The sequence below is a fragment of the Condylura cristata genome, unplaced genomic scaffold (genome assembly GCF_000260355.1).
Source record: "Condylura cristata isolate star-nosed mole 26May11 unplaced genomic scaffold, ConCri1.0 scaffold00008, whole genome shotgun sequence".
NCBI lineage: Eukaryota > Metazoa > Chordata > Mammalia > Eulipotyphla > Talpidae > Condylura > Condylura cristata.
The window spans coordinates 41482267-41506082 of NW_004567109.1; the positions used below are offsets into that span (position 1 = coordinate 41482267).

The following is a 23816-nucleotide window of genomic DNA, read 5'->3' on the forward strand; positions in this document are numbered from 1 at the left end:
ACCAAGGAGAACTGAGTGGGTAAAGATTGGTGGGAGTAAGCCATTTCATCAAGGAAATACAAATAGCTAATAAGCACGTGAAAAGATGCTTAATATAAATCAAAATGACTATATGGCTACATTTTCCACTAACTAGGATGGCTGTGCTCAAAAAGGGAAAATAAGAAGCACTGGCAGGTCCTCATGGTAAACATACAGTTACCACATTATCCAGCAACAGCTATATAGGTTGCACAACTATGAACATATCAAAAACCATTTTATTGTACACTTGAAATGGCTCAGTTATATGGCAAATAAATTATATATAACTAAAGCTGTTTACAAATAAAAGATAAGGGAAGTGGAAAATAAAGTTATTAAAATCACAGTAAAATTTATTCATTCCCTAACAAGTTTAAAGACCTTCCTTATAAAGGTCTTTTAACTGAACTTCGTATTTTTGCTTTAATAATCACCACTCATCTTGGTCCATTTGTGAGCTAAAATAAGCTTTCTTGTCCAACTGTTTCTTTAGTGTGAATTTCTCTCTTTGAAATAAATCACTAGAAATAGTTTTCCCCCCTATTGCTAACAGTCCTGGTGATAACAATAAACGAAGGCAAAAGTCTTGCTGTAAGACACAAATTTGCTCCTGCCATTTGTTTCCCACATTAGAAACAATATCATTCTCTAATTCAGGAACATGACAAAAATAAAATTTTACTGGAATATAGTTAGATGTTGATTGATTGTGCACTGTTTACGGCTGCTTTCATGCAACAAATGATATGATCTAGATTCAAGCCAATGATACCTCCAATTTTGTTCTTTAGTTGTTTGTGGACCCTTGCTTTAGTCTAAAAGTTTTACCTTATATTGTATTATTTCTAGGATAGATGAAATAACATATATATATATATAATATACTACATTATTATTAAAGTTTCTCTCATAATTGAATTTATGTGATTCTAGAGTCATTATTGCATTTTAAGTTAGAAAAGGAATTCATAGGTTGTTACTTCTCTAACATTTTGACTGAGAAGTAAAATCCATCCTATGACAGGTGTTAATATAATAACAAAAGGGACATCCCAAAAACCATTTATAATACTTTTTTATACTTCAGTCTGGGAAATTTCTATAAAGATATGTTTAAAGAAAAAATGTTTAAAAATCTAAAATAGGAGTAGGTGCTAAGAAATTAAAGAAGAAGAAGAAAAGTATTCTAGACAGAAACCAGAAATAACCTGGCATATTCAAGGAACTGAAAGAAAACAAGTAGAGTGAGAACAAAGGAAGGAGAAGACACTTGCACAAGATATCAAAGAAGTAGGCCACAGTCAAGAGTATTCAGGACTAGTAGGACTCTAATTATGGTAATACAGACTTATTTTTAAGGTGTGCACAGCATTAAAGGGTCTTGAATAGGGGCCTAATGTAACACAAATTTTATTTTAAGATTATATTTGTAATAAGAGAGGTACTATGTTTGAAGGAAAAGACAATATAGTTGACCTCAAAGTGGCATAACAGTAGATACAGAAGTAGACTAACTTATAGTAACTTGTTTATTAGATCTGTAAGGGAAGGAAGAGAGGATTGGAAAAAAAAAAAGAATGACTCCATGACTAGAGCTTAAGCAACTTTGAAGTTACTGATGTGATACACTAAAAGACTGAGTGATCATGTGGGAAGGAAGGCAGTAGAAAATGAAAATTCCATTTTGGAAAAAGCAAATTTTTAAACAGCTCTGAGATTTCCAAGTAGGGATGATTATAAAATCTGGAACTCCAAGGAGAAATCTAGGCTAGAAATAAAAATTTGACAGTAAGGGGGAAAAAATACACCTAAAATCAAAGATAAAATGTTCTGACTATCCCATTTTTGTCCTAGGGATAGTAGGAGAGGTAGTAAAGTTCTCTTTCTTCATTTCTCCATCTTTTAGGAAAAACGTTTTATGCTCTAAATGATGAAAAAAGAAAAAAAAATTGATATCACTGCTTGCTACCAAGGAGAACTGAGTGGGTAAAGATTGGTGGGAGGATAAGTATTCCTACCAAATATCTTTTTTTTATTTTTTAATTTTGTAGCTTGTTAATATAATAATTATCCCAACAATAACAAATTGAGGACCAACCAGACTCTAAACAGTACCTACTTGAAGAAATCAAGACATGTCTTCACTAAGATAATTATTCTTTGCTTTCTTAAGTCCTTCAAGAACACATAAAAGGGTAGGTTTTACAATCAGTATCTACTGAAGTTCCAAATGAAACTTCTCATTACAAGTCCAAATTATCACATTTTCAAGCAATTTAATGAACTACAAGTGACTTAACTATTCAATAACCCAATCCCTCTTATTTTACCAGTAATAATCAGAAATACAAACTACACTCAAGAGGTCAAATAGCATGCTGTGCTATATCATAAATATCAGAATAAGATCAACATTATCATCATCATCTAGTCAACAGTAGATTTACTTTACTGAACAAATATATCATGAAACTCAGTGCTCAAATGTACTTATTTACTATCCCCACCATTTTGTAAGTCCTAGACATGATGCCTAAGCTAATTTAATTACATATAGAATTCTAAAACATTTCAATAACCTGTCAACTTTTTACAATATAGTTTTTAAATCTGAAATCAGGTGCTTCAATTCTAACTGGGTAAACAAAATGTAATTGTTCTGTCACATAAGTTAAAAATATTCTTTTAGGCCCTCCCTGGTAGCACAAGGGGTCAAAGTGTAGCACGAGGAAGCTATGGCAGCCACTGCAGCAGGAGTTCGATCCCCGGCCAGGGAGGTGACCCATATGGTCACTTCTCCTTACCTGCTGCTCCTCTCAGTAGTATATTTCAGTACATCTGCCTGTTCTGCTCCCCACTGTTTCTGATGAGTCCTCTCACCCCCTGCACCTCTGGCCTGTACCCCAGTCCTATATGCATAAATAAATCTTTAAAATAATTCCTTTAATATTAACACCATGCCGAGATAAATTTTGCAAATTATCAACCAAATAGTGGGCAGTTATAGGCATCTATTATATGTGCTCAGCACTATGCTATATACTTTTATACCTTATTTTATTAAGTTAGCTTCATAACCTGATGAGACAAATATTATTCCTAGTTCACAGGTAAGAAAAACAAGTAGTTAATGTCCTAAAAATTTACACATAGAAATTGTGGTAGTCCTTACTCTGTAAGTCCATATTGTGTTTACATATTATACTAAGAGTTTTCAAACTTTTTGGTCTTGAGACCCTTTATAAGCTTAAGAATTAATGAAGATGCCAAAAATCTTTTACATGGATACACTTATCAATCTTTACCATACTAGAAGTTTAAGTGTTCTAAAATTTTACTTATTGATTTTAAAATTACAAGAAACCTGGGCCCTCCCTGGTGGTGCAGCGGGTTAAAGGACTGAACTAATAAGAAGCTTAAGCTACTTCCGCATGAGTTCGATCCCCGCCTGCCCTGGAGATCCACATGGTGAGGCAGACCTCTCCTGACCTGCTCGCTGCTCCCCTCAGCAGTGTACTTTGTCGATCTGCCTGTTCTGTACCCCACTCTGTCTCTGGTGAGTCCTCTTACCCTCCGCATCTCTGGCCTGTACCCCAGTTCTGTACAAATAAATAAATCTTAAAAAAAAAAATTACAAGAAACCTATTACATGTTAATATAAAATCTTTATGGGAAAACTGCATTTTCTAAAAAAAAAAAAAGGTGCTATTTTTAATTATTTAATTTAAAAAAAAATGTCTTAATGAAGGACAGCCAGATTTTTTTCTATACCTGCTTCTTCATTCAATCTAGTGTAAAATGTTTTGGTTTTACGTCTGTGAAGAAAATCTAAATTAACGTAAGTAAGAAAAGGAAGAGTACTTCCAGCAGCCTTTTTAAATAGCTGGGAATATTCTTTGATACTACACCAAAACTTAGTAAGTGGTTGTTTTTTAGAGGATAGTTGCAATGTGAACTCTAAAACCATGTCAACAAATGTTTTATACTGTGTTACAGTGAAATCTGTTGGTTTCTCTTAAACTTTAAGTAAAACAATCACTGATGCATGATTTTCTAATATTCACTGATCATCTGAAAAATACTGGTTCATTAGTTATACAAGTCTTCCAAATGTTAATATATTTCACTGGATAAAATATAAAAAATAAGATTTGATAATATACCAACCTGACCAAAACAATCTTTTAACTACTGGGAAGCTGTCAAACTTTGAGTGGCATGTACATTTTTCCAAATTCTTATTTTTGTTGCAATGCTTGAATTTTTTCATTGGCAACAAACACTGTCAGTTGTTTCCTTGAAATTACAGCTAATTATTCTTTATCCAAAAATGCCTGTCAAATATCCAAGTTGGAATAACCATAATTTGTAAGATGTTCTTTCAAAGTAAATATGGTGTTTGTTCCATGACAAAATCAGCTAGTTTATCTTACAACTCTCACAACTGCATAAATATAAACCCGTTAGCATAAAAAAGATGATGCATAATCCCCATTATATTACAAAGAATGTCAAAAAGATGGGTTTCCCTGGTGGCACAAGGGATTGTCTCAGCACTATGAAGCTATCCACAGCCCAGCTAGGGAGCACATGGCATAGCAGACCTCTTATGTCTTGCCTTCTCTCTCCTCAGCGTGCATTTCACTCAATACACCTGTCTGCTACCCACTGTCTCTGGTGAATCCTTTCACCCCCCTACATACACACACCTACAACCTATACCCCAGTTCTTATATGCATAAATAAATCTTTTTTAAAAAGTCAAAAAGATATGTGCTTCATTAAAACTTAAGCTCATCTACAGCTTCATCAAGTAATTATGTGAAATAGGCTTTGTTTTGTTCTTTATTGAAAATACATGGCAGTGAATAAAAACGACTGCTAGTTCGTTGTTTTCATTCATGCTAAGGTTACAACACTGTTACCTACCACTGCTTTTGTACAGCAGCAAAAAAAGTCAGCATGATGAAAAAGGCAAGCAATAGCTATGTCTTACTACAAATAGTTTTGACTTCTCATTCCTCTAAATAGGGACAAAGTAGAAAGTCACAAGGTTTAGGACCAACATATCTCCAGCTTCTGCAGACACCTTCAAGTCACACTGAAGCAACCAAGAAAAGGAATGTGTGTTTTCTTTCATAAATGGTACTATTCTACTAAAACTTACATATGTACACAACATTACAGCCAATCAATAAAATTCTAGCCAGCTAGACTTTCTCACTACTTCCAGTTTTAATAGCATGTTAAATTGACTCTTGTCCATACAGATTTTTTCATATAGCAGCCAGAACGAGCCTTTAAAATCAGATCATATTACTTTTTGCTGAAAACCCTCTAATTACTTTCTATGTTGTTTATTTTTTTAATGATTTATTTATTTCTGCATACAGAACTGGAGTACAGGGCAGAAGTACAGGGGCAGTGAGAGGATTCACCAGAGACAGAGTAGGGAGCAGAACAGGCAGATCAATGAAGAGGTCTGCTGCGCCATGTGGGCCATCTCCCTGGATGAGTACAGAACTCATTTCATGCTGCAGTGGCTACAATCACTTCATAGTGCTATGCTTTAACCTGTTGCACCACCAGGGAGGGCCACGTTCTATGTTGTTTAGAATGAAAGCCAACCCTTAGTCTTGTTACAAAACTTCTACTTGCCTACATCCTCATGGTTCTTCTCAAACTATCTCATACCATCCTTCCCTTTTCCAGTCACACTGGCTTTCTTCCTATTTTTCAACATGGTATCTTTGCATTTACAATTCTCTACCCAGATATCTGCTCCCTAATTTTCTTTAGGTAATAAGTTAATTTCTCATCGATGTCTTCCCTGATACTGAAATAATTTCTATCTCTCCTCCCCTGTAGTCCCAACCTCTCCCAATTCTCTACCCTCATCCTGCCTTTTTTTTTAACATAATATTTATCAGTATCAGTCATATCATGTATTAATTAATTTATTGTTTATCCTCTCCCATTAGAATATAAGTCTCGAGAGAGCAGGACTTTGTTCTGTTTACTGCTATAACCTCAGCACTTAAAACATTGTTTGCCATAGATCAGCTCAGTATATATCTGTTAAATGAAAGTATGAATGAACAAAGAAAAGAGAAAAAAATAAATTATTAGAATACTGTTAAAATCTGTTTTTACTCTCCAAAAAGCATTTTACCCCAAGAAAATGTAGGCTTCCCTGTGACTTTCTATGAAAGACAACCAAAGTATTTTTATTTATAAGATCGAAAAAAACAGTACATGCTTTTTTTCAATACAGTGCTAAGACTTCAATACAGTGCTAAGAAAGAACATCAATTAATATACCTAGGTACCTACAGTCAGGAATCCAAATGCATGGAGTTATCCCAATAGTAACTAAAAATGACATATAAGAGTCAAATATACCTAGCCCTTTAGTAGACCTACAGGCAGTATGTTTTCAAGTTTCAGGTAAAAACCTCAACTGAAAATCTAGCTAAATCTCAAAAACAAGAATATGTTCTAGAAGAAACTTAAATTCATAAAAGAGAGCAAGATGTTGAAATTAATGGGTATTACTAGTGTAGGAGCCTTCTGAACTAAAATATTTTCAAGTGGAGTCTATTTGAGTCCATAAGTGGTCCAAGAGGTATATATTATTATACCTACTTATTTTATAAGTAAAAAGTATGACTTCATAGAAACCAGCTTGTAGAGAAATATGGTCTCAAATTCAGATCATATTCCAAATATAAATATGGGATTAATTTTTGAGATTTTAATAAGCCCAAGAACAGATGAAATTTACCTAAACCACACATTTAAACCTCATATATCCTGATGACAACATTCAAATCTACAAAAAAAAAATGCTTTTTCCCTTTCCCATTTTATATGCTTCAGTCTTGCTCTAAAACTGACCTTCTAAAATCTTCCTAAAAGAAATAAAACTGAACATGAATAGGAACATTGTGTTTGACCACCCCCATTCTATTTTGAGCAACTACATTCACTTTCTAAAATCCAAAACACCTTGACAGTTACACTGTACATTCTGCATTAAAATAGGTTACTGTGACTTAATGACATTAACTCAATTGTGAGTCTCCCAGAATTCTCTTGCCTCACTGACAGGATATCAGGACAAAATATCACCAATAAGTAATCATTTCTGTTACTTAAGCAAAATTGGAAGGTCAGAATATCTGCTCATTGTAATTCAGTGCAGGAAAGAGAACTCCTAACCTCCACTTTATGAGGTAGCTCTACAGATGTGTTAATGTAGTAAGTGTGATAGGTCAAATTCTTTACTGTTAATGATGTTGCCATCCACAGTCACTTAACCCAAGGATAGTCTTACTCTGTTGGACATACATAGGGGTAAGAGGTGAAGAGAATACAATCATACTCTACAGTCATTCAGATAGCTGCATCAATCCTAACACATCAATGAAGTGACAGTTTTCACTACAAGTTCACCCTCACATCCAGTTAAGATGCATAAGATTTAATTATTTGGGGTTGAGAAAAACTATGTATATTTCTATCTTTCAAAAACAAAGGGAGACAAATACAAAACTACTGGTGTTCTTTTAAAATGTGCCACATTCTAACTCTCCTGGCTGAAATCGTTCAACTGAGATCCAGTTTAAGATTTTTTTTGCTGGCATGCAGTTTAGTTACTGCCTCTTCTGAGTCATAGTATGCATTATTCTCTTGCATCATCCATTATGAAGAGTTTACTGGTGAAAATAAAATAGGAAAATATCAAGTGTAAAGTTTTATGTAGAAGAAGGCAAAATAAAAATATCATATGGTCACCAAACTAATTACCCTATTGTCTCAATTATCAAATTATTTCTGATCTTCTGAAGTTAAGATGTTTTAAAAATTCTTGTCTGAAAGAAATTTTCTTCAGTCTTGTCTGTCAGGAACCAGGTAAAGAAATTACACATAAACCATTTCATTATCACTTTAGTTACCTATATTGACAGAAATACTATTGATTGAATTTTAACTTGAACTGGAAATCTATTTATTGCGTGAAAGAGTTTCAAAATTATACTACAGTTAAACAAAAATGAAAATTAACTGTGTATAGAAAAGATGGCTTGGCCAGGCAATGTAATCAAGATGCCAGACAATATAATCAAAGGGAGTATAAACTGCCAAATCTCTTAGAATAGAGAAAACTTTTACATCTAGGAAAGGCTGGTTTGAGCAATTCATGTATCGAGGGCTTTCATCACTCTGGTACCGAAAAGCTTACTAATATCCAAGAGAAGTATGGGAAAAAATAAAATTACAAGTTTAACAAATAAAAAGTGTAGTCAAAATCAAGTCTTCTATATGCTTTACAAATGTCCTCAATTCTAAGGAAGTAAAGAAATAAAAATTGTTAGTATGAACTACATTAAAAAATAACAAAGCCTGTCACCACGTTGCTTTGTCCAATCAGATGCAAAAAGTAATTCAAAAAATCTTTACATCCTGAAGGTAAAAGAGCTTAGACTTAAACTTTAATTCTATACTAAAGAAAAAAATAGTATGTAACTGAAGACAGAGTTTAATAAATTTATGTACAATTAGTGAAATGTCTTTTTCCGCACCCAAAGACAAACTGTTAATAAATATATGATGAGTCACAATCACTTAGCATATTTGAACAGAGTATACATATGATATAGGCTGAATCTTGACTAAAATAAAAGTAAAAAATTCCTCAAAATAACTGATGGTTCAGAAAAAGGAATTAATACACATTTTACCACAAAGGAAAATGTTCTATCCTTGCATTTATTCAATTTAAGTCAGTAATTGTTAAATATACATACATTAAAAAACTATCAGGCATCCCTGGTGGCCTAGGGGTTAATTCTCATCACTATCACGAGCCAAGGAGCTGATCCACAAGGTGTAACAGACTTCTCCTGTCTCACCCGCTGCTCACCTAAGCAGTGTATTTCAGTCTGCTCCCCACTCTGATTCTAGTGAAGTTTCTCACCTCCTTGCACCTCTGGCCTACAACCAGTTCTTCCATGCAAAATAAACACTTACAAACAACTATCAAATCAAAGATCAGTGGTAACTGAAAGAGCTAAATAAAAGTGAACTAAATAGTGACCAAATTAGGATTTAATAAACTTTCCAGCTAGGAAGATAAAAGGTCAAAACTAGTAAGATAAAATTCTGTAAATGTAAAGTCCTGTTTTGAGGATTAAATACATGAAAGGATGCCAATCACTTGAGAAAAAGCAGTATTAAAAATAATACTCTTGGCCCTCCATGGTAGTGCAGCAGGTTAAAGCACAGCACTAACGGGCCCTCCCTGGTGGCTCAGCGGGTTAAAACACAGCAGCACAGCACTGAGAATCTAAAGCTGCTTCTGCATGAGTTCGATTCCCGCCGGCCCTGGAGGTGACCGCATGGTGTGGCAGACCTCTCCTGGCCCGCCCGCTGCTCCCCTCAGCAGTGTACTTTGACCATCTGCCTGTTCTGTTGCCCACTCTGTCTCTGGTGAAGCCTCTCACCGCCCCTAAGCCTCTGGCCTGTACCCTAGTTCTGTATGCACAAATAAATAAAATCTTTTAAAAAAAAAAAAGCACAGCACTAAGAAGCTAAGCCACTTCAGCATGAATTCGAACTCGGTCCCAGAGGTGATCCACATGGCGCTGCAGACCTCTCCTGACCTGCCTGTTGCTCCCCTCAGCAGTGTATTTCAGTCAGTCTTCCTTTTCTGCTCCCCACTCTATCTCTGGTGAATCCTCTCACTCACCCTGCACGTCTAGCCTGTACCCCAGTTCTGTATGCATAACTAAATATATCTTTTAAAAAAAAAATACTCTTGCACATCATTACTAAATGTGAACTTTTTAGTAATACATAGTACTAAATGTATATTGCCTAAAACAATGAACAGTCTACTTTTTGTCTTTCCTTGTAAGGGACTATGGCTCTAGCTCCAAGGTTAGTTCTGGGCACCATCCTTAAAAGGAAAAATCAGCCAACTGGTGTTTCATTAAAAGAAGGTAATTAAGAATTTTATTTATTTATTTATCACTTGTGTATTATTTACTATGTTTCAGGGACTATTCTAAGCATTTTATAATGATATCATATGAGGAATAGATAAAGAAGTTAGGAATGTTTACTTGAAGATAAGGAGAACATGATAACTCATGTCAGATATCAAAAGAACTATCAAGTGGACAAGGTAGCCCATTTACTTGTGCCACTACACAGAAGGAAAAAAAACAGAAGAGAGATGTGTGATGACCTCAGAAAAACCTTCAAAACTTCAAAACTATCCAATGGCAGAATCTCTCTACAAGGCTATTACAAGGACTAAATGGGAAAATATATATTAATTAGCTACTGTAAATCACCACATACATATTATTAGAAATAACTTATCTGTAATACATTATGCCCTGCTTAACAGAGGTTGATCAAGGCCTTTAGAGTCTAAACTATTATTGCAATTCCCAGCTTTGGAACTTGTACTAAATATTATAATATATAAATAGAACAGTTTCATCTCTAGACCTCACTTTCCTCACCTTTTAAAGTAAGAATACAACTACCTGCTTCGCAGAGTTATTGTGAGAATTAAAAGTGATAATGTATGTATACACTTAGCAATGTTGACACACACTGTCTACAGTGATGATAATAAATGTCATCATGCTGTGGAAGAAATCGCTACAGTGATTATAAAACTAATATGATATGGTTTTATTACTGCATGGCTCTGCTATGTATTTATGTGAGTGCATCATTCTGCTATGCATGTATCATGTTATAACAACTCAAATGTAATCTATAGCTTGTTTTTGCTTGGGTAATTCAAAACTCATTTATCTTCCTTAATTTGGAAGGAAAATATTCTAAAAATCTAAATATTCTAAAAACTTAAGTTATCAAAATCTCAAGAGTAAAAGTAATGTAAAGGCAAATTTTATGCAGCTATAGGGGAGAAGGGGATTAAATTAAATTACATATTAAAATTTTAAAAACTAAAGCATTAAATAAAAGCTACCTAGACACTGTCACAAGAAATGAAAATGTATACTGCAGGGGAAAAACAATATACTTGCCACAGGTATATAAATCAGCCACTGGTTACACTGATTAGAAATAACACCATAAGGACAACTAAACATAATGTGATAATTTTATATATCAAGGCAATTACAAAGGTGAAACTTATAGTGTGTTGAGGACAAAGGTTTAAGGGTTTTTAGGATTCTAATTACTTGAACAAAATTTGTACCTAATAAACCAACTCTTAAATGTTAGACTACAGAATAGGGAAGCCCAGTAGTAATCATGTAAATCCATACTTTATGTGATCAACCAAGAAAACTTCAGCTTAGTTTACTATCACACCCTGTAAATCATACTCATCTAACTCTTTCAAAGCGAGTTAACTCCCAATAGGAAGCTTTTATCTGTTTTCAGGGCTGTTTTAAGGCAATAGCCATAATATAAAACATGTAACCACTAAGAAGATGAAGTCTGAGAAACTTCCTAATAGTTGACCACTTATATAAAGCTACAACACACCTCCCACATTCCAAGGCTACATGTACTATAAACAAGCAATATTATGTTTATTGCAACAGTGAAAAATGATGAAATCAATTGAAAAACTGGGTGCAGCTGTCAGAAACTTTGGGGGGATTTGATTTATGATAAATGACAAGTCATTTATGCGATACTGTAATTTGCAATTATGATTGCAATATTGTAAATTCAGACCACAAAGTGAAGTTGTTAGAGAATTGTATAAACAACAGAAATCTTGTTTCTTTTAATCTGTTTTTGTCCTAATTTTAGATGAGAAGCCTAGGGGCCAGTGGAATTAAGGGAGCTTATACAGAGTCAAGTATTTGTTACTTTGAGTACAGAATGGAGTATGTTCTAATATGTACAGTACTTATGTTCAGTTAAAACCAGAGCTAACATTATTTGCCAACTACCCAGTTTAAAATGGCCTAGCCACTAAGTCAAAAAAAAAAAAGTTCATATTGGTTTTCATTGAGCAATTTACTGCTGCTTAAAATTTAACTAAATCACGCTGTCACTAAAATTCAGTTTATAATTTGAGGCACAAGAATATCACCCTTGAAAAAGATATTGTGTTACAAAGGCATGAAATTAGTATGAAAAATCACAGCACTACCCTTAGTCACTGTCTTCAACATGAACATTACTATTAGCAATTATTTTCATATAAAAAGCAAAAAACTCAAACTCTGTCCCAACAAAATTAAAACTACTCACAAGTGACTGTATCAAATGCCAACAAACTTCTGTGTGATTCCCAGAAATCAAAGCATTCTATATTCCATCTTAAATGCAAAGTACAGGCACTTTGTATCAAAGTTTCCTAAAGCAGGGGGTAAGAGGATGAAGCAACCTGATGGCAGGTAGAAATCACAACCCGTTGCAGTCAAGTTGAATCTGTATCTGGGTAATGAAGGGGCAGTCAATTTTTAAATTCAGTCTTCCATTTCTCCAGGTGGGAGGCAGGGAGAGAGAAAAAGAAATATAAACTAAGGACGGAACAACGGCCAGGTTTGTAAGACAGGAAACCTAAAATATCTTTGTCAAGAATCACCACACTGAACGCCTGTCTCAGAGAACAACAAAACAGCTTCTCACAGGAAACTTTGAAGTGGGCAAGGAAGAAACATTCCTTTGCACCCACAAGAACCAATGCCCAGACCACGGGCATACTAATCCTGAACTGGTCATGATTTACGGGCATTTGGCCCGGAAGATGGGCAAAGGAGAGGAAAGAAGGATTCGCTGGAAGGGAGCCTAGGATTCCAAAGGCCCAGAAGGCACACCCTAGATTAGGGGAAGGAGAGGTGGAGAGGGGCGAGCACTCCTCACCGTGATTATCTTTCTGCCCGATATTGTGTGTACGGATGAGAGAGGACAGTCTCCTCACATCCCCCTTGAAGACGCACTCGTGCACCGGATATTGTGCGGGGCAACTGCCTCCAACTGCGACGACAGCAATGGGGTCGGTGCCCGCTAGAAGAGCCGGGGACTGGGAGGTGGTAGTCACGGAGGAATTGAGCAGCGGCAGGGCCAGCGCGCCGGGGGGGTTGGAGGAGGCCGGAGCTGTCTTCAGCCGCAGCCGGTGGTGATGGTTACTGAAGATCTTATGACAAGCTTTGCCGCCCTTGCCGCTGCCGCCAGTGCCAATCCTGCCTCCGGTAAAGGTGCCGCCGAGGGCAGCCGCCGCTTCCTCATCCCCGGGCTCCAGCAGGTCCCCCTCTTCTTTGCTGGGCTTGTGGTCCCTCCGCAGCGAGCGGATCTTCTCCCCGGTCATCGCCGCCGCCGGGGGCAGAGAGGAGATCCGGGAGGCTCACCGCGGGCGACAGAGCTGGCGCTGCGGCGGCACAAGGCGATTAGAGCGGTGGCCAGGAGCCTCCAGCGCAGCATGAACTCCCAGGGTGTCCCTCAGCCAGGGACAAACGCATCTCCCGGAGGAAAAGAGGCGGCTCTCGCCTAGGCACGAAGGGACCCGCGCTCGCTGGGGGGAGCTAGAGCTCAGGGGCCCACGATATCGAGTTCCCGGTCCCAGCCACCGCAGCCGCCTCCACCAGCCTTACACCGATATACAGGGCACGGCCATCTTCTTTTGGCTTCTCTCGCGAGAGCTCCCCCGGGAGGGGGGGGAGAGAGAGAGAGAAAGAATGGACGAAACACCGCGATAAGTGAGCTGCCAGCACCCCCTCGCACCCTCTATTCCGGAGTAGAAGAGCGCTGGCGCTTTCCTGGCGGCGTGTTTGTGCCGGGGCCAGAGACGGGAGACGGGGCCACGCTTCTTGTAGGAGATCTGAAAACTAAAGCCCGTGCTTGGGATAGTTGAAGCACATTATAAACTGTGACTTAACTCCTCCGACCTCCGGGCCTCCCGGGAGAGGGTTGGCGACTGACGCATTTGCACGCAAGACGTGATGTCACTGAGATGCACTGGACACTCATTCAATAAACATTTACTAAACATCAGCTTCGTGCTATACACTGACCTGGTTGATTTCTAAAACGCAGCTCCTGATGCCGAGTAACTCCGTAGAGGAGGAAAGGCATTCAGACTCTTGGGTACGATAATCAACGCGATGAATGGAGGGGATGAGAGGAGCTAGGTTGCTCAAAAAGGGGAGGGACAAACTTTAGCTTTGGAGTATCCGAAAAGTTACCATGCAAGAGTTTAGAACTGACCTTGGAAAACAGGCTATTCAGCAGACAGGGAAAGGGGGAGGTCAACCAAATATTTTCTGAATGAATGAAGTAGGGGGAGGGCAGAGTGGACGCTGATCCGAAGGGTAGAAAATACTTGTGACATTGGAATATCACTGAATTCGTTCAGTCTCCACACAGCAACAAAAATCTAAAGAATCATAAACCTGATATCCATATAACCCTTGACAAAAGAACAAACTGGGGGTAGTAGGGGTAGCAAAATGTTCCAAAGATCTTCACCTATTTATCTCTCCCAAAGTCCCATTTATTCTGATAGTTGCTTCTCCCAAATATCCTCTAAACGAACTTTTAATTTTTTTCTTAAAACCTCCATTCTTCCAGCAAAAAGTTAATAGTGATGGCTTTGAGAACTGGCCTTTCTTCTCCTGACTCTCTGGTTTTCACCTCCCACCTTCTATCAATCCTAGTTGAATCAATCCTCCCTCCTTTCCCTCTTTTCATTCATTTTTTTTTTTTTTTTGTGAGGGGGGTGGGTGGTGGTTGTTCCCATTATGTTCAAATGTTACCCAATTAACACCTCAGAGTATACTCTGAGCAAAACTGAGCACATAGATACAAAAACAGTTTGTTCTTTCACATTAACCAGTATTTATTAACTCTAAATCACACAGTATGATTGGTACTTTATAAACTGTTACTGCCCTGTGATAAATATTTTTAATCTTTTGACAGTTGCAAACTTGTGCAATGCTTCAAAGCTACAATATAACACAGTTGAGACTGACTTCAGTATTAGAGAAATAGAAAGGACCGTGTTATGCAGGACTTTGTATTATCATCTTTATAGTTTAGATTTTATCCTTCAAGAAATGAACAGCCTTTTTAGAGGCAGGGGATAGCATGATGAGATTTGCCTTTTAGAAATGTCACTCACTCATGTTTTCAAAAAGTATGTGTCAAGAATAGATTACTGGGCCTCCCTGGTGGCACAAGGAATTAAGTGTCAGCATTATGAAGCCATCAGCAACCACTGTAGCACAGCACTGGTACAATCCCTGACCCGGGAGGTGACCCACATGCTATGGCAGACCTCTCCTGACCCACCCACTGCTCCCCTCAGCAGTGTATTTCAGTATATCAGCCTGTTCTCCCCACTCCATCTCTGGTGAATCCTCTCACCACTGTCCCTGTCCCTGCACCTCTGGCCTGTACCCCAGTTCTTCTATGCATAAAGAAATTTAAAAAAAAAATAGATTAGTGTAGTGACAAGGAAACAAACTATTGCATAAGTAAAATAATAGGTATGCTCAAGAGTATAAAGGACCAAGTGAGAAAATAATAATAATGAACAACTATATACCAGAGACATTTTAAGGGGGTGGTATGGGTAATGGCATCAAAAACAGTGCGGGGAGGAAAGTGCACTGGACTATGGTGATGGCACACGGGTGATTTGGTGATGAGAAGCCCACAGGGATTACAACTGAGATGGAAAAAGGCACAAAATGATGTAAAAATAAACTTATATTATTTTTAAAAATAATAAGTATGCTTATGTATGCATGAGCAGTGGTTATTTCTCGTAGGTGGGAGTGGTAAATCATACATTGCACACATTGCTTCAATTTCTTTTTACAAAAAGAATGTATTTTTATTAATCAGAAAAAAGTAGTTTTTTTAAAATAAAGGTAGATAATTCAGGTGATGAGAAATTCTGAGAGCATGAATCAAGTGAGGGTGGAGAGTATTGGATTTTTTTTCTAGTGAGTTCAATTTTTGTATATTGATTTGAAGGTTCTTGGTGCTATCTAAAAGAATTTAGATGTATATGTCAGATATGTGGAAATGGACCTTAGGAGACAGAGATCTTGGTTAAGATACAAGAGTTATCTTACAGCAATTAATGCCACTGACATCACTGAGTTTCGAAGGAAAGGCATGTAGAATAAGGAAGTAAGGTTCAGTCTATAACAAACCTTGAAAACGCCAACTTATAATAATAAAAAGTGTGTATAGGAAGAATGGCCAGCCATGCATGCTATTATCAAAAACATACACCAAGAAGTCTACCATTATATCTTTATTTAAGTGTCTTATTAGTGACTGCTATTCATGAAAGGATGTAAAAAGCAGACACTGTTGACATAAAAGATAATGTTCAGCCTTTTCTTTTAAGGGTTCCATAGTATATGAAAGGGAAATGGCATAGAAATATACATGAAAAATACAGGAATTTACAGGTCAATAAAATATAGAAGATGAAGTTATTAATTTTATATAGAGGAAATGGAAGTCAGATAATCAGAACATCTTTCTAGAAAAAATAAAGTCTAAATTTGTTTTTAAAAAATGTAAAGGAACTTTTGACCAACTGAGCAAGACAAAGAGATATAGGTAAAAATAATTATAATAACTATCATTTACTGAGAACTCACCAAGTTAAGAAGGTATATAGTTCTGAGCACATTTGAGTAACTATTTGATTTAACCCCAGAATCCTGTGAAGTACTTACTCTTCCCATTCTACAGATCAGGCAGCTGAGTCACAGAAAGGGATCTTCCAACTATTATAAGTGGAAGTAAAAAGAACGGTATATATATTAATTATTTGCAACTCACTGAAGCATTCTTTTTACAGGAAAAGTGATGATAAATTAGACTGGAAAGGGTAGTAAATAATGTTCATTTTATATATAAAATATTGAGACCAATTTATATGCTCATATAAATGTATGTACACTGCATTGCCAGATACTATGCACAATAACCTCATGAATATTTAATGCTTTTTTATACAGAATGTACATAAATTTGCTAAACTTGCCACTTTGCTGCATAACCAGTTCATAAAACGAGCATGATCTTACTGAACGAGCATGATCTTACTGTGCAAGGGCTTTTGAAAATTAACTCGGTAGTACATTTTAATTATTTAACCAAGCTGTATTATGCTGCTTATATTCTCTCACTGGAGTATGATGGCAATATTGTAAATTTTCTTAGATTCTTATACAAGTTACATAAAATTATAGAATGTGTTTAGATATTACATTAACATGCTAGATTTCTTGGATCTTATTGTAAATAATTAATAAAAGCACATTGCTATGGTAAAAAAAATTAGACTGGGAAGAAGACTGGTGCTAGATTACAACAGTAATTATATGAAACTTGCATTATAAATGCTAAGCAATGGAGAGTTTGCAAAGAACTTCAAACAAAAAACAGAATAACAGCTAATCATCATAATGTGCAACCCATGGCCAAAGATATAAAATTTTGCCAATCTTTCCAGCTTTACCTCCTACCACATTGTCAAATTCATTCTTTATTTTAACTAAAGCAATGTGCTGACAATTCCTTATCCTCTTTCATTACTCCATGCCTTTGCTCATGCTATTCTTTAAGATCAGAGCTCATTTCTGTTTGATTCACCTATCTAGAATTAGTTCAAACTGCATCTCTATCTCTCTCTTTTTTTTTTTAACTTGGCATAGATGTAGTAGTACAGGAAATTATACCTAAGTAAATCTCTAAATAAATGGTAGCATGACTTTCTACTCTGAATGTAGACCATAAACCACAATAATATTTATTGTACCTAAGCCTTTGCAATCAGAAACCATGTGATATTTTTCATATCACCTTATGACTGCTACAGATACCTCAAAATATCACTTACATTCATCACTACTTACAAATCATGTTAATAATTATGCCAACCAAATGCAAACTAGTACAGCCACTATGGAAAACTGTTTGGAGGTTTCTCAAACTGTTAAAAATGGAGCTTGCATATAACCCAGCAATCCCACACCTAGGTATCTACCCAAAAGACACAAAAACACCGATTCAAAAAGATACCTGCACCCCATATTTATTGCTGCTTTATTTACAATAGGAAAGACATGGCATCAACCCAAATTCCCAAAAGTAGATGACTGGATTAAAAAGATGCGGTACATATACACAATGGAATATTAGTCAACAATCAAGAAAGATAAACACTTGCCTTTGTAGCAACATGGATGGAGCTGGAAGTGAAATAAGTCAGAAAAAGAAAAATTCTGGAATGTTTCACTCATAGCAGGAGTATAAAGTACCAAGAAAGAAAATAATAATAATGAACAGCTATATACCAGAGACATTTTACCAGGGTGGAGTGGGGAATGGAATCAAAAATGGAGGGGGGAAGTGTACTGGACTATGGTGATGGTCTATGGGTGATTTGACCCACTTACCTCTTGGTGTATGTGGGTGGCAGAGGGGTTACAGGTGAAACCCTCCAAACAGCAATATTAGTTCATAATGAGAATTAGATGGGAAACCTAAGGGGCAAACAACGTAGCAGTAAAGAGCAAAAGTACAGTAAAATTTTACGTAAAAAAAAAGTTGAATGTTATCGATGTCCTAAATATGCTGAAATGTGATTATCCATTATCTCAATATGTAATGAGTAAACAAATTCACTGTCAAATAGCATATTTACTTTTTATGAAAAGGTTACCAAGGTCCCTCCCTGGTGGTGCAGCGAGTTAAAGCACAACTCTAAGAAGCTAAAGCCACTTCCGCATGATTTTGATCCCTGCCTGCCCCAGAGGTGATCCACATGGTTCGGCAGACCTCTCCTGACTCGCCCGCTGTTCCCCTCAGCATGAACTTGCCAGTCGGCCTGTTCTGCTCCCCACTCTGTCTCTGGTGAAGCTTCTCACCACCCCTGAACCTCTGGCCTGTACTCCAGTTCTGTATGCGTAAATAAATAAATCTTTAAAATATATATATATATATATATAAAATTCAGATATTGAATTTACACAGTAGTACTCTGTGGTTATACAGATTAACACCTCTTAATTTCCCAGCTGGCATGGCTTAGAATCCAAATTATGATAAATTTTCTTGAATAGCAGAAAGAAGTAACTTTTGATAAGTATTTTCAACTTTTTGTAATGAGGATTTTGTTAAACACCTTACTGTTCACTAACATCCAACACTGACTTAGGGGATTTTTAGAACCTGTTTCCAAAAATGAGTGTGTTTTTCAGTTTTTAGCAACAATATGTGTACCTGTATTAACTTTAGACAAAGCACTTAATCCCCATCCTGGGGTCTTCATTTTTTTAAATTTTTATTTTATGTTTTGCCTTGAAGAACTGGAGTATAGGCCAGAGGTGTAAGGAAGTAAGAGGATTCTCCAGAGATAGAGTGGAGAGCAGGACAGGCAGATCTACTGAAATACAGTACTGAGGGGAGCAGCAGGTGAGACAGGAAAGTTTGGCTGTGCCATGTGGGTCAGCTCCTTTGCTGGGGATGGAACTCAAGTCCTAGCAGTGATAGCACTGAGACAACCCCTAGGACACAGAGGAGTCGCCTGGTGTCTTCATTTAATAAAAGTAATAGTACCACAGAATGAAATACAGAATGTACTATACAAAATAATAAAATCTCTCTAGTTGTATTTCATAAATGCATAAACAGACCTAAAGTTAATATTGATAGTTACTAATCTTACTCAATCCTATTTGCATTGTCTATTAGTATTTCTAATGTCAACACTGGAGTTCTTTTAGACTGCATCTTTTTTGCTCCTTTGGGTAGTTGGGTTGCCTGACTGTGGGTTCTCACCTGTGTGCTTAAGATTCAACTGCAGATGCACACACAAAAAAAGGTCAATAATGGATTTATTTACAAGGGAAAAGGGAAGTGAATAACTCAGGGAAAGAGAGAGAGAAAAGTTAATGTGTCCTACCAGTTCCGCTGACCTGGAACACCAATAGCACGCTAAAAGCCGGTGAAGAGCCAAGAGACAAGCCAAGAGCCATGAAGCCACGAAGCCCAAATATCTGGTTTTATAACCAAACCTGGCTGCTTAACTCTACCCTTAGGGCCTAGTGTGCTTCTCTTCAGTATTGATGGGATTTGTAGTTTCCGTATCTGGGTGGGGGTGAACTCCATAAAAACTGTATCTTTAGAGTTCATCCTTTTCCCATTACACTTTCTTAAAGGTCTATATTTCATATTTTCACAATAGTCCAAAACATGATTTCCAGTGTTCCATGTGTGGTGAGCTAGGCCTAAGAGAATGTTGGCTGAATAGGTGATTCAGCAGCCTGGCTAATGATGTTATAGTCTGGAACATTTCCTGACAACATTCCTAACATAGTATTGACAAGTGAAAATAACAAACCATGTAAATCAATACTTTCTTCATACATCTTATATACATCTTCTTAAACTCAGTATTTTTCTGTCTCTAAATCTTTCCACTTCCCTTCTCAGAGACAATGGTAACATTTTTCTCCTTCTATTTCTGGCTGGTGATTATTAGTGATATAGCCAGATTTCCTTAAATAATCAGAAAAAAGTGACAGGCAAGGGTTGTCAAGGAAACCACAGACAATACTGAGAAAGTTCCTGAAGGAAGCAAGTTCTCTGGGACATAGAACACACAGATTAATGGGGATAGAGGTGGAGGAGGGAGATGCCAGGAGCTTAATGAGAGAACAAGCCAATATGAAATGTGAAGGAAAAAATAGAGTACAATATAAATGAAATTAATTATAGGTCACCAACAAAAGTTTGTATAAAAGAGATAAAAGTGAAATATGGGGTCTCCCTGAGAATGTGGAGGTTAAGTCTTAGCACTATCACTGCTATGGTCTGAATTCGATCCAGGCCAAGGAGCTAACCCACATGGTGCAGCAGACCTCTCCTATCTTGCCCACTGCTCCCCTCAGCAGTGTATTTCAGTCAATCAGCCTATTCTGCTCCCCACTCTGTCTCTGGTGAATCTTCTCACCCTGGCCCTCACTCCCTCACTTCTGGCCTACATCCCAGTTCTTCCATGCAAAAATAAATATTTTTTTTTAAAGTGGACTATGAATGGGGTGAAAGAAAAGTTAAGACACAATGGGTAGATATGTATGAGATTAAGTGGAATAGATTAATAAGGGTAAGTATGTGTGCCTGTAGTTTATTAGCTCTGTTTTATTTTTAAATTATTGCCCAGAATACATCCCACTATGTCCTGAGTCAATTAACTTAAATATTTCTTAAGAGAATGTCCAACATAGTGTGTTCAGTATGAAACTCTTAATCATTAATCCCAGTGACCTAAACTAAGCTTTGCGTTTATTATTTAGAATTAGCACATCATAACTATTCATCAGCTTACATGAGCCCACATTCAGGTGTATATGTGAGTTTCTCTTTTTTTTTTTAAGATTTATTTATTTCTGCATACAGAACTGGGATATAGGCCAGAAGTGCTGGAGTGGTGAGAGGACTCACCAGAGGCAGAGCGGGGAACAGAACACGCAGATGGACAAAGTACACTACTGAATGGAGCAGCCGGCAGGTTGGGAGAGGTCTGCCACACCATGTGGATTACCTCTGGGCCTGTGATTGAACTTGAGCTGAAGCAGCTGAGGCGAGCTTCATAGTGCTGCGCCTCAGCCTGTTGCACCACCAGAGAGGGCCCAAGTTTCTAAGAATTGCTTATTATATTTATAAATTTAAGTTGAATAAATATAATTGGTATTATTTTATTATGTGATAGTTGTTATTGATAAGTTACCATTCACGTTCATGGGACCTAACAAAAAATTCATTGTTACTTACAAGTCTTAGCCTGTTTCATTCCTTCATTTTCTTTTGCAGCCCATGAGCTGGTAAGTGAAGAAAATTACCCATAGTTCCTAACCCCAAATGTAAGAACAAATGCATTATTGCCTTAATAATATAAACTTCCTTTATCATGGACTTGTATCTGCCTCTTCTCTCTCTTGTTTATCTGTTTTCTGGATAGCATTACTAATTTTACCAACACTCTTTCTTCAGTCCTCATTTATATGTCTCTTCAAATCTTACTCCTCAGCATGTTCTCTTTCTAATTAAAAAAAAAAAAAAGTGGAGTGTGAAGTTGAAGCAGTTGGCACAAGGAAAAACAGTAAGTGAAACAGATATCAGGTGGGTGCCTTTTTTATTCCAAGAGCTCACTTTTTGTTTATTTCCATTCCTCACTTTGTTTCTTTATTTAAATACTATTTATTTATTTAATTTTTACATCATTTTTCATTTCCACTTCTCACTTTCTAATTCCAGCTCTTGTAATTTCTACCCTCACATTTCTACTTAGGCAGTTTGAAATGATATCGCCTGGGTCATTCTGAAACAATATCAAGAACAGAAAAATAAGTCAAGCAATCACATAAAATTGAGGACCTCTTATTGCTGTCATGTAAATCCTACTTTGGTTCTTTAACAGTTGTGAGCATTTGGCCTATGAAAGGCACAGATCTTTAGAGAATGCTGGCTGACAGTCAAGTGTCTTCAATAGTGGCATTCACTATAATGGAGTCACCATACTCTGTGATCTGGTCCTCAGCATGACAAGAAATTTAATTTTGTCTGCAATCTGGGAGTGGATCCATGTTCCAAGGATAAACTGGAACTAGCCAAGGATAAAATACATAATAAATCAGAATTCAAATCTAATATTATTGACTGGGTGGACTAGAATTACTCATCAGCACATCGCTGTAGACAAATTGCATGCAAAGCCAAAAGAGCAGAAGGTTGCTTGGTGAGCATGGAGTCAGAATGAAGCAGCAATTATTTGATTCTGATGTTTAATGACATTGCATTTTGAGAACCTGATGTTCCTTGTTTCACAGGAGTGAAATTTCTGTCTGTGAGGCAGATGGAGAGTCGCAACACCTGAGAAATGCCAGCCTACACCTATGCTTAGATTTGTTTCTGTCTGTTTTTCTCTACATTCCTGGATGAATATGACATTATATATAACAAACTGAGTGAATAACACCCCAAACTCCAATCTCAAAAGCATTTATTGTCACTTGTATTTTTGTTACGTATATTAAAACATTTTGTGTGATTATTGCCAATTCTGATCTAGGTGACCATGTTTCTTTAGATGACTTTGGACATTTCTATTCAAACTTACTATATGATCTTTTCAAATTTTTTACTTTCAAATAATTTTTTATGTTTTGAGATGCATTCTCTCCATGGAATCTATATACTAAAAGCACATTTAAAAAGTAGAAATTTTACTGTCTTATCTCAGAAAGTAGAAACTATAACTACTTTTTGTTTTGCTTAATTACTTATCTGCATCGCTAACAGATTTGACTATCAATTGAAATTATGCATTTGACTCTTTACAAACTACCTGGCTGCACTTGTCTATATGTACACACAGATTCATGGAAGCACACACAAGATGAAACAATTATTCTTGGTTATTAAAGCTTTACTAATTAGGTCAAGTAGCCATAAAAAATAAAAGAAGTAGGAGAAGGAGGAAGAATAGAAGTGGAAGAAGAAACCAGACTAATTTTTTTTTAAAGATTATTTATTTATGCATTCAGAACTGGCCAGAGGTGCAGGGGCAGTGAAAGGATTCACCAGAGATAGAGTGGGGAACAGAACAGGCAGATTGAAGAAGTACACTGCTGAGGGGAGCAGCGGGCCGGCCAGGGGAGGTCTGCCGTGCCATGTGGATCACCTGCGGGGCAGGCAGGTATTGAATTCATGCGGAAGTGGCTTTAGCTTCTCAGTGCTGTACATTA

The 23816-nt window shown here is 36.8% G+C and overlaps 1 protein-coding gene across 2 annotated transcripts in view; it reads right to left on the minus strand.

Moving 5' to 3' along the window:
- Positions 1 to 13800, minus strand: part of ANKRD13C (ankyrin repeat domain 13C) — a 68075-nt gene extending 54275 nt beyond the window's left edge. For both annotated transcript variants that reach the window (XM_012722749.1, XM_004679115.2), the window contains exon 1: positions 12901 to 13800. In XM_012722749.1, coding sequence (XP_012578203.1) covers positions 12901 to 13345 — 445 coding nt within the window. In that variant the 5' untranslated portion in view covers positions 13346 to 13800. The remainder of the gene's footprint in view (positions 1 to 12900) is intronic.
- Positions 13801 to 23816: the final 10016 nt, after the last annotated feature.